The sequence below is a fragment of the Trematomus bernacchii genome, unplaced genomic scaffold, assembly GCF_902827165.1.
Source record: "Trematomus bernacchii unplaced genomic scaffold, fTreBer1.1, whole genome shotgun sequence".
NCBI classification, from domain to species: Eukaryota; Metazoa; Chordata; class Actinopteri; order Perciformes; family Nototheniidae; genus Trematomus; species Trematomus bernacchii.
Window position 1 is genome coordinate 22772 of NW_022987728.1, and position 12669 is coordinate 35440.

General features: G+C 43.1%; 1 gene segment (V, D, J or C); it reads right to left on the minus strand.

Moving 5' to 3' along the window:
• Positions 1 to 4378: 4378 nt before the first annotated feature.
• On the minus strand, positions 4379 to 5124 carry LOC117494666. The segment is given in 2 exon segments: positions 4379 to 4801; positions 4909 to 5124. Coding segments are annotated over 2 exon segments (414 nt in total).
• Between the last annotated feature and the right edge of the window lie 7545 nt (positions 5125 to 12669).

The following is a 12669-nucleotide window of genomic DNA, read 5'->3' on the forward strand; positions in this document are numbered from 1 at the left end:
GGGCGTTTTTACAGTTTCTCTGGAACCCATTGGTCGATTTTGGTGATTGTAATCTTTTCCTGACCGTTAGAGCCAATAGAATCGATGGGGGGTTTTCACATAGACTCCAACATTAACACAAAAAGGTGGGGGCTTTGCGCATGCAGGCTTGCATCAGAGTGAAGCAATCTCTAGCTCTGACATCTGGAAACGGAAAAGCAGTTTTATTGCTTATGGATTATCAGAAATCATTTCAAAGAGGACACAGACACATTGGATGAACCTATGGATTAACTGCAGCATCGTTTTTTATCGTTTTAAAGATGAGTGAAAATGGTGGAAATCTCCTGAAAAAAGCTACGAAATTGACTTTTGAGTTTAAGCGTTTTTGTCCTAAGTTGACAATTAACCTTTAATGTGTAATTACTTGATGTTCATTTAACTTAAAGTGGACCTATCATGCTATTTGTAGGCAATAGCAGAGGTGGGAGTAAGTCCTACATGTGCAAGTCATGAGCAAGTCTCAAGTCTTTGTGGTGAGAGTCAAGCAAGTCAAGTCAAGTCATACGAAATTCTGATGAATAAGCCCAGTTTCCGCATTTAAATCAGTTAAAAGACAGTGGTTATGAAAATGGATTTAACCCACACTATGATCTTCATTACATACACAGTTAATCATTTGAAATCTAATTTAGACCGATGACAATCATATTAGATTAATATTAACCCTAGAACTGCAGACAATATAGCTAGGACTCAATCAAACAGTCTGTTCAAAAAGGCAGAATTCCAGGTAAGAAAATCGTATATGGCATTTGCCATTACACATATTTAATTTAAATGTCTGTTAACACTAGAACCGCCAATAGCGTCAGCACCTACATAGATATCATTTTCAAATCATTTAATTTGTTCCTCTTCATAATTTCCTTATAAACGTAAAAGTAGGACAATTTAAAACTCAGTTAATTGGGTTAATTTAGAAATTGCTTCAGTTTATCATCATAACAGATCAAAAAGTTCAGATTCATTTTACAATAAATCAAGAAATGATGCACTTCTACAAACAAAAACAACATAATTAAAACATTTAAACAAACTACTAAAAGTAGATGAACTACATTATTCAACAGTTTACAGTAACTTCTGATAATAACACAGGGGAAATAAACGAGGCATCTCTTTTCCTCTCTCTCTCTCCCTCTCCTGACGGCCCGTCAGTATCAGGGTTAGTACAAATGAATCCCTTGGCGGTTCTAGTGTTCATTTACCGTTTTGTCTTCTCTTTGCTTAATCGATTTGAAACCAAGTCTAACGTAGCTTAAACTTAACGTTAACTTTCTAGCTAACACAACACATTCACGCACCTTTCTCTGTGGGTTTTTGTGTAGTGACGAATGAAGTTGGATGTTGTTGTGGTCGTGTCACTGATCTTTATGCTGCAGACCCTGCATACCGCTGTTCTCTTCTTATTAGCGTCATCGACAACATAATCCTTGAATCAAAACTTCACTATTTGTGGAGTAACGCTAGCCGCTGCCATGTTAACTGACGCTCCTGCCGTCTAGTGGGTTGCCAGGTTTGCGCGCATGGCGCTATAATCACTCAATCACGTTTTTCGAAAAAACTAAACGTAATATCTCACTACAAAAACAAACACAAATATTTAATTTTAAAAAGTCAAGTCCTTTCAAGTCATCCGTCTCAAGCTTAAGTCAAGTCTCAAGTCATGAATACCAAGTCAAAGTCAAGTCAAGTCTTTTATCAATGTTAGTCAAGCAAGTCTCAAGTCAAAAAATATGCGACTCGAGTCTGACTCGAGTCAAGTCATGTGACTCGAGTCCCCACCTCTGGGCAATAGCATAGGTCTCAGATATATACAAAAATATAAAAAACATGTCTATGAAGTGTTTTGCTCAAAATACCAAACAGATCACCTGGAAATGTCAAATACTGGAAACAAGGTTCCTTCCCAACTGAGACCTATTTTACATGACAACTTGCACAACTAAACAGCTTAATGCTTATTGATTGAAAAAATAAATAGAAAATAAACGAATAAACAACCAAAATGAACTCCACAATGCTTCACGGTGGGAACCAGTGTCTGGTAGACCATTGTCTTCCCAAACTTTTAGTAGGAAACTTAATAAGCTTAGAAAATAGTATATATATTCAAATAATTGAACATTTACTCAACTATAACAACTGTTTATTTATGACCTAATGACAATTATAGAAACACTTGATTGTTCAACTTTTCACATATCGGGAACTGAGAAACTCAGGTTCCCATTATTAATGGGATAATTATTCTACAGGTGCACCATAGAGAGCATCCTGACCTTCTGCAGGTGCACCATAGAGAGGATCCAGACCTTCTACAGGTGCACCATAGAGAGGATCCTGACCTTCTACAGGTGCACCATAGAGAGGATCCTGACCTTCTACAGGTGCACCATAGAGAGCATCCTGACCTTCTACAGGTGCACCATAGAGAGCATCCTGACCTTCTGCAGGTGCACCATAGAGAGCATCCTGACCTTCTATAGGTGCACCATAGAGAGCATCCTGACCTTCTACAGGTGCACCAAAGAGAGTATCATGACCTTCTACAGGTGCACCATAGAGAGGATCCTGACCTTCTGCAGGTGCACCATAGAGAGCATCCTGACCTTCTATAGGTGCACCATAGAGAGCATCCTGACCTTCTGCAGGTGCACCATAGAGAGCATCCTGACCTTCTATAGGTGCACCATAGAGAGCATCCTGACCTTCTACAGGTGCACCATAGAGAGCATCCTGACCTTCTACAGGTGCACCATAGAGAGTATCATGACCTTCTACAGGTGCACCATAGAGAGGATCCTGACCTTCTGCAGGTGCACCATAGAGAGCATCCTGACCTTCTATAGGTGCACCATAGAGAGCATCCTGACCTTCTACAGGTGCACCATAGAGAGGATCCTGACCTTCTACAGGTGCACCATAGAGAGCATCCTGACCTTCTACAGGTGCACCATAGAGAGGATCCTGACCTTCTACAGGTGCACCATAGAGAGCATCCTGACCTTCTACAGGTGCACCATAGAGAGCATCCTGACCTTCTACAGGTGCACCATAGAGAGGATCCTGACCTTCTACAGGTGCACCATAGAGAGCATCCTGACCTTCTACAGGTGCACCATAGAGAGCATCCTGACCTTCTGCAGGTGCACCATAGAGAGCATCCTGACCTTCTACAGGTGCACCATAGAGAGGATCATGACCTTCTACAGGTGCACCATAGAGAGGATCCTGACCTTCTGCAGGTGCACCATAGAGAGGATCCTGACCTTCTACAGGTGCACCATAGAGAGCATCCTGACTGGCTGCATCACGGCCTGGTACGGCAGCTGCACCGCCCTCAATCGTAAGGCTTTACAGAGGGTGGTGAAAACTGCACAGAACATCTCCAGGACGGAGCTGCCATCCATGGAGGACCTCTACTCCCAGCGGCTCAGGAAGAAAGCCCTCCGGATTACAAAAGACCCCCATCACCCCAGCCACAAACTGTTCAGTCTGCTGCCGTCTGGCAGGCGGTACCCCAGCATCCGGACTAAAACCACCAGACTCAGGGACAGTTTCATCACACAGGCCATAAGACTGCTAAACACCTGAACGCTTTAAAGAGCATCCATAAACATTAATCTGATTGCATCTTGAAAATTATTTATCTAATGTATTCCAATTGTATAGACTATTCTTGAACTATTTCTATCTTATTTGTATTTACTTGCACATTTCAAAACATTATCTTGCACTATTTTATACCAAACAAAACCACCAGACTCAGAGACGGTTTCATCACACAGGCTATAAGACTATTGAACACCTGAGCTTGCACTATTTGAATTTGTAGTATTGTTTTTGAAATGTATTTTTGTATGTCTTGTAATTGAACTGTTGAGGAACCTGCGATCTAAGTTTTTCATACATTACATAATTACATCACAGTTGTGTATATGTTATGACAATAAACTTTGCAGCTTGGATTTTGAAAAAATATAATCAAATGATAACTGTAAGCATTGTGGTCTCTAAATGTATTTTTATTGATGTGACATACTCACACAAGCTAAAATGTAGCGCCTTAAGTTTGAATGGAAACTAAACTGTGTGAATTGAATATGAATCAACTAACTCATTTATGAGAAGGTTAGGAATTGTGTTTAATATCCTTTTTCAACAGGATTACCATAATAACTTATTATAGTATATTTAATTTATATACAGACTTCATTGTTAGTCGACTTGCAAATAAAAATGTATTCTCGTTTATAACTGTGTGTGTGTGTGTGTGTGTGTGTGTGTGTGTGTGTGTGTGTGTGTGTGTGTGTGTGTGTGTGTGTGTGTGTGTGCTCAGTGAAGTGTATCAGTCTCTGCAGTAGCTTCCAGCTGCAGCAGTCAGTTCAGTTCCTGTTCAGTCTGACTGAGGGAGGTTTTTGTACGACGCTTTTTCACTGTGTGAACACATACTGACTGTTGGGGTAATGGAAACTCTGACAGTAGTAAACTGCTGCATCATCAGTCTGGACTCCACTGATGGTCAGAGTGAAGTCAGAGTTTGATCCACTGCCTGTGAAACGGTCTGAAATCCCTGTTTCTCGAGTGCTAGCATAGTAAATGAGCAGTTTAGGAGTTCCTCCATCTCTCTGTTGGTACCAGAATAAATAGTTTCCATTATAAACCTTCTGACTGGTCGTACATGTGATGGAGACGGAGCGTCCCGGAGCAGAGCTCACTGCTCCAGACTGAGTCACTGTGTACTGGCCTCTGGACTCTGAGGATACAGAGACAAAGACACAAAGCAGCGTCATGGTTTTGTCCGCTTCATTTCAGAGGGACGGATGTTCACAGAGGAGAGGACTTTGATTCTCTGGACTTTACCTGTGAAGCAGCAGCAGAGGAGAGTCCAGATGAGGACGCAGATCAAAGTCATGTTCTTGATGAGGAGGATTCCTGTGGCTTCTGTTGTCATGAAGGACAGCTGTCAGTCATCCAGTGTTCAACTCTCAGGACTATAAAGTGTCCCAGAGCACTGGAGCATGGTGCTGCTGATGCAAAGTGTCTCTCTATGGAAATGCTCTGACTGACTCCAACAGGGACCTGGATTATTGATCACCAAGAAGAAGATGAAGAAGATGGACCTCCCCTGGGGGAACATTCAGTTTCCACTCTGTTTTCTTTATACACACACACCTTACAAGTACATAGGTGCACAGGAGCATGTGCCAGGGAGCACTTGGGGGTTCGGTGCCCTGCTCAAGGGCACTGCCGCCCGGAATGGGTCAGGGCTCACTTGCTCTTTCCAAAGAATATTTAAAACTGTCCTATAATTCACTCCCACTCGAATCAATGCTCTCTTCCTCCACAACAATCTAAAATAAAGCTTTATAAAATGACAATGATTTACATTTTGCCCGATTGAGTAGAGAGTTTTTCTTAAGAAATAACGTCATTACATGTACTTCATTCAATACGAGTATTTTGCTTTTTAAATGTATAACAGCTCATAAAAAAAGATTCAATACTTCTCCATAGTTTGTGAATCTGTTTCAAACATTGTAACAGTTATTATATAAAGTGGGTAAACCGTGGATGTGTTTGGTGAGTTTGTTTGTGTCAAAGTCAGAGAGCCGTGTCTCTCTACAGTGAGAGGTTTTTGTACGGCGGCTCAATGACTTTGTATCACTGTGGTACACGTTCGGTGGAGGAACCAGACTGGATGTTGGAAGTAAGTCAAATGTTAATTTATAAGAGCCATTTCTCTTTCGTTGTACTTTTTATTCAGCTTACTAGGAGAAATAGTTGCCTCTCCATGTTATTGTCTACATACTTTTATAAATATGTAACTTTACTCCAGCAAAAGACGTTTAAATGTTTTAATGAGAGTTAAACATTGAACAGAGAATAAATCATTATTTCCACCTGTAATGGTGAAGTAGCATCTTGAGGGCTGGTAGGTTTAGTTCAGTGAGTCAAAGTCAGAGAGCCGTGTCTCTCTACAGTGAGAGGTTTTTGTACGGCGGCTCAATGACTTTGTATCACTGTGGTGGACTTTTGGTGGAGGAACCAGACTGGATGTTGGAAGTAAGTTTCTGCACAAAAACTAAATATGATGTTTTAATTCTGTGTTAGAATGTTTGAGAGATAGATATATATTATTTTAATTGTAATGTTTAGATAGTATTAGTATTCATGTCTTTATTTCTCTTCATCATTGAGCCTAAGTCGGAGCAGCTTTTCCTGAAATGTCTTTATACATTCCCAACATGCTGTCATTTAAACAGCTTCAAATGTGAAATGATGAAACTGCTAATGTTTCATTCACTTATTCTTCACTTTTTCTCCATTCTCCCGTCTGTTTTCAAATAAATCACGAAAACAGTTTTTAAATACGGTTGAACAGAGTAAAGATAACGATGGATATTTAAAAAATGTGTTGAATTCTTTCAGACATTATTTTAAAGTTTGTAAAACTGGGTAATTATTGAGATTCACATTAAGCACAATTGATTGTTTCATTTCCCGTATTTGTTCATTTATCCACTAAATAATTTAATGATGGTTTGTAGAGTTCAGGTTTTGGATGATTTAGACCACAACTATTTAAAATGTGTCCTAATGTTGTACTTTATTTCCAGTGTAGTGTGACATATTTCAGGTGGTTCTGTATGAAGTGTCTCCGTGCTGATTTGCATGAGAGGCTTCTTAAAGGGAAGTGAAACAATGTGTGAGTGAGAGACTGATGGAGCAGAACCAACATCTGACAGAAAGTCCTTAAAGGAGAAACACTCTCACAGTAAAGGTGTCCCAGTGTCTGCTGGTTGATCGACAGCTGTGTGCTCCCTGTCCTCTAATCTGATTGGTGTCTCCTAGGTGATGCCCGTCCCACCCTGACGGTGCTGCCCCCCTCCACAGAAGAGCTGCAGCAGGGGAAGGCCACGCTCATGTGCCTGGCCAACAAGGGCTTCCCCTCAGACTGGAGTCTGGCCTGGAAGGTGGACGGCAGCAGCAGCTGGGAGGAGAGCAGGAGCCCCGGGGTGCTGGAGAAGGACGCCCACTACAGCTGGAGCAGCACCCTGAGGCTCTCTGCAGATCAGTGGAGGAAGGTGGTCTCTGTGACCTGTGAGGCCACCCAGGGCTCCCAGACTGCGCTCTCAGAGACACTGAGGAGAGACCAGTGTTCCCAGTCCTGAGCTGACTCACTGGGACTCTGCTTTCTCTCTCACACTGCTCTCAGTCTGCTCTCTGGCTCTCAGGACATGTTTCAACATCAACCTGTTTTTGCTTGTGTCGATGGTTTCAACATTTTAAAATAATAAAGATTAATGTGTGTATTATAAAAGTGACATGTCTTCTGATTACATTTCTGTGAGATATTATATATAAAAGTAACCTTATTCACATTCATTCACAAAAGTCAAAACATTACCAAGTCAATATTTCCCATATTACTTTTTAATGATCTTTGGGTTTGGTTATACTTCTGGAATCATTCTAGTTTTATCTTTGTTAATACAAATTGGTTCCAATAAATATAGTATGAACATCATGGTAAACCACAAAGCTCTCTCTTATCACTAATGTTTAAGTACATCCATGTGTGATTTTCATGTGTTGTTAAACTTGAATCTTACAACATATGAATTAAATATTCTACTTAAAATATGTTCAGGACCAGAAATAAAAGCAGGGTGTCATCTGCTGAAGTCATATAACATCAATCTAAATTAAGATGACCTTAAATATTATTGAATGGACACAGTACAACTGCGGAATTATTAAATGAAAAGATTTTTTGCTGATTGAATTAAAACTGATATTATATGAAAACAAAGACTATTTATCACCTTAGCTGTGTCAATGCCACAAGGCGCATGACGTGTGTGGTTGTGCTCTGCTGTGTGTGTGTGTGTGTGTGTGTGTGTGTGTGTGTGTGTGTGTGTGTGCGTGTGTGTATGTGTGTGTGTGTGTGTGTGTGTGTGTGTGTGTGTGTGTGTGTGTGTGTGTGTGTCTGTGTGTGTGTGTGTGTGTGTGTGTGTGTGTGTGTGTGTGTGTGTGTGTGTGTGTTTGTGTGTGTGTGTGTGTGTGTGTGTTCGGTGTGTTTGTGTATGTCTGACACCGGCATTTGTTTTCAAATGACCATGAACAGTAATTTACACACATCTGGCCAGTACTCCATAGGTATATGTGTGAGTTCCCAAATTAAATAAATGTGTTTAATCTTAATCTCGGCGCAAAACGAGAAGCATTCGGACCCAAGTAGACGGAAGGAATGAGGTGCGGTCTACAATGACAGAGAAGAGACTGTCAAGTTTGGCTGTACTCAGCATTGAATCAAAACGCACTAAAGCTTTGGATCTTAATCAGTTAGTGAGGCGTTTTGCTGAACAACATGGTAATCGCCACATTCAGCTGTTATAGGCATGCCAACTTGATGCTCTGCTCACGGATGACTCGATGAGCATAAAAAACTGTTAAGATGATGATGTTGTGCACCGACAGAAATGCTAGAGAGATGCATGTTATTTACGTTTGCTTTCTCTCATTCCAGGCTTCCTGATTATTTTCACCTGTGTCTCCTGTGCTCATCAATGTCAGCCCCGCCCCGGATTGGTCCCACCTGTGTCTAGTTACCCTGTGCTTATATTCCCCTGTCTCCCAAGTGTTCTTTGTCAGTTCGTATTGTCTCTTGCTATGGTCAGGTCTATGCTCTTTGTACTCTTGTAAAGTTTGATTCCTCACTACGTGAGCGCTTTCATTTTGTTCCTCTATTTTTGTCATCTCGGTTAGAGATTTGATAGTTACCTTTTTTGTTGTTCATTGCTGTATTTTGGAAAATAAAGTATCTTACTAATACTTTACCTCTGTCTCCCGGGTCGTGCAATTGGGTCCTACATCCTAAGTGTCTGAGTTCGTAACAGAACGAACTGACCATTATGGACCCAGCCGACCCAAGAACGCTTCACGCAGCGCTGTCAGCACAGGGCGTGAAGATCTTTCATCACGAGGAACAGCTGGGCCTAGTCAACCAGGAAATGCAAGAACTAAGAGGACGCCAGGCCGGGATTCAGGAAGCATTATCCACACAGATGCAACAACTGGCTGTCCAAATGAATCATTTTTTCACTCACCAACAGACTGCTCCTCCGGTGACGTCATCCACAACTGAGAGGTTGCCTGTCAATGCTCCAGCTGATTTCCCAAGTCAGGCTGTTTCTTCCCCTTTACGGCTGGCTCTTCCGGAGAGATTTTCTGGAGATTCTTCTAATTGCAGAGCCTTTTTGGTACAGTGCGATCTGCATTTTCAACACAACCCAGGAGCCTTTTCATCGGACCATGGTAAAGTGGCGTTTATTGTGTCTCATTTAACGGGAAGAGCTGCAGCCTGGGCTACTGCAGAATGGTCAAGAGAAACTGAACTATGTTACTCATTGACCGATTTCATAGAGACGATGAGTCGTATTTTTGACCACTCATCGCCTGCTACAGAGGCCAGCAGAAAACCTTTTCATATACGCCAGCTCAACCGCCAGGTGGTTGATTACGCCATCGAGTTTCGCACAGCAGCAGCGGACAGCGGATGGAATGTTCCGGCTCTTCGTGACGCCTTCATGACGGGACTTTCGGAACCAATAAAAGACCAGCTGGCTCCACTGGAGACACCCCGGGATCTGGAATCTCTCATCGCCGTGGCCATCCGGATCGATAACCGTCTTCGGGAAAGAGAGAGGGAGCGTCGACGCAACCGAGACGTTATTCCCAGCTCCCAGAATGCATCTTGGTGGGTCGCGCCGCCAGCCGAGGATGTCCAGCCCATGTTACCACACCGTCAGAGGATTACACTTCCGAATGACTCCGGGGAACCCATGCAGCTGGGAAGAACCAGGCTTTCTCTGGAGGAGAGGCAGCGCCGTCTACGGGAGGGTTGTTGTTTTTACTGCGGCCAGTCGGATCATCAACTCGCTTCATGCCCGGGAAAAGATCGTGCTCACCAGTCAAAAGGAGGGCGCTGGTGAGCAAGTTTCCCGCAGACTTTCCTCCTCGACCTGTTACGCAGGTAAACATTTGTATTAACAATCAAACCATTGACCAGGGTGTGTTAATAGACTCAGGGGCTGACGAAAGTCTTATGGACTGGGGCGTAGTAAATCAGCTAGAAATAAAGACTGTTCCGCTATCTCATCCTATTAATGCCAGTGCCTTAGACGGCCGCTTGTTGTTCACAGTCACCCATTGCACTGAGCCCATTCAGATTACTGTGAATAAGGACCATACCGAGAGCATGCAATTCCATATTTTTGAGTCGGCTCAGCACCCGATTATTTTGGGGTTTCCATGGCTAAAGATCCACAATCCTCACATTGACTGGCGTTCAGGGAAAATTAAGGAATGGGGAGAGGATTGTATGGGCAGGTGTAAACTTTCACAACCTGTTAATGCACCAACAGACTCTCGTAAAATCATTATAGATCACCCCGACTATCCTGATCTACAGAAGGTACCTTCCTGTTACCATGATTTAAAGGAAGCCTTTAACAAATCCAAAGCCATGTCGCTACCTCCTCACCGAGATTTTGACTGTCCCCATTGATCTCTTACCGGGAGCCCCCATTCCCAAGGGGAAACTTTATTCGATTTCGAGACCTGAGAGAGCAGCAATGGACGAATACATTTCCTCTTCACTCAAATCAGGAATTATCCGTCCTTCATCTTCTCCAGCCGGAGCGGGATTTTTCTTTGTGGGAAAGAAAGACGGGTCTCTGAGACCTTGCATAGACTACAGTCCACTAAATGACATTACGGTGAAGAACCGCTATCCTCTGCCACTCATGACATCTGCCTTTGAACTACTTCAAACTGCCAAAATATTCACCAAGTTAGATTTAAGAAATGCATATCACTTGGTTAGAATAAGAAAAGGGGATGAGTGGAAGACAGGATTCAACACTCAGAGTGGTCACTATGAGTATCTAGTAATGCCCTTTGGACTATGCAATGCACCGGCTGTGTTTCAAGCTCTTGTGAATGAGGTTTTACGGGAATTTTTGAATATTTCAGTGTTTGTGTATCTGGATGATATTCTGATTTTCTCCCCAGACACTAAGTCTCATGTTAACCATGTCCGTCAGGTTTTGCAGAAACTGCTAGAGAATCAGTTATATGTCAAGGCAGAGAAGTGTGAGTTCCACACAAAAGAGGTATCCTTCTTAGGATACATAATCTCACCTAATCATATGCAAATGGATCCGGCTAAAATCAGTGCAGTATCCCAGTGGCCTACACCAGACTCCAGGAAGAAGGTCCAACAGTTTCTAGGGTTTGCTAACTTCTATAGGAAGTTTATTAGGAATTTCAGTTCTGTTGCTGCCCCTCTACATGTTCTGACTTCTCCTAAGGTTCCTTTCAAGTGGACTCCCCAGGCGGACTTCGCTTTCCAACGTCTCAGAGAGAGATTCACATCAGCCCCCATACTCACCATTCCAGATCCCCAGCGCCAGTTTATGGTCGAGGTTGATGCTTCCAATGAGGGAATTGGAGGAGTACTGTCTCAACGTTCTGCAGAAGACAACAAGATGCATCCATGTGCTTACCTGTCGCGGAAACTGACAACGGCAGAGCGGAATTACGACGTGGGGAACAAGGAACTGTTAGCTGTAAAAGCTGCCCTCGAGGAATGGAGACACTGGTTAGAGGGTGCAGAGTAGCCGTTTTTAGTCTGGACAGATCACAAGAATCTGGAATATATAAGAAAGGCTAAGCGTCTCAACTCCCGTCAGGCCAGGTGGACACTATTCTTTAGTAGGTTCAATTTCACCCTCTCTTTTCGTCCCGGGTCTCAGAATCAAAAACCCGATGCTTTGTCTCGTCTTTATGATCCGGAACCACTTGCGGTAGAGCCCAAGACCATCCTTCCACTTAACCGTGTGATCGGAGCCTTTTCCTGGCAAGTGGAGTCGGACGTAAAAAAGGCGAATGTCAAGAATCCAGCACCTAGCGAGTGTCCCAACAATCTGCTGTTTGTTCCTGAGGCTCTTCACTCCAAGGTCATCCACTGGGCTCACTCATCTGTGCTTTCGTGCCATCCGGGGGTAACAAGGACAATGTTCAGGATACAACAACGTTTCTGGTGGCCAGCCATGAAGAAAGATGTGGCAGAGTACGTAGCGGCTTGTCCGGTGTGTGCGTGTAATAAGACCTCATCACAAGTCAAGATGGGCTTGCTCCAGCCCCTGCCGATTCCCCAACGTCCTTGGTCACACATTTCAATGGATTTTGTGACAGGATTTCCTTCATCCAGAGGCAAGACTACGGTCCTAACAGTGGTGGATCGATTTTCAAAGATGGCTCACTTCATCCCATTGACCAAGCTTCCCTCTGCCAAAGTCACCGCAGAGGTCATGATGAATCACATATTCAGGATCCATGGATTCCCTGATGACATTGTTTCCGACAGGGGTCCACAATTCATTTCCGTTTTCTGGAAGGAGTTTTGTCGACTCATAGGTGCCACCGTCAGCTTGTCATCAGGATATCATCCTCAGTCAAATGAACAGTCGGAGCGTCTGAACCAGGAACTAGAGACTACGCTACGTTGTCTCGTCTCCCGGAACCAGACTACCTGGAGTGACCACCTCACATGGG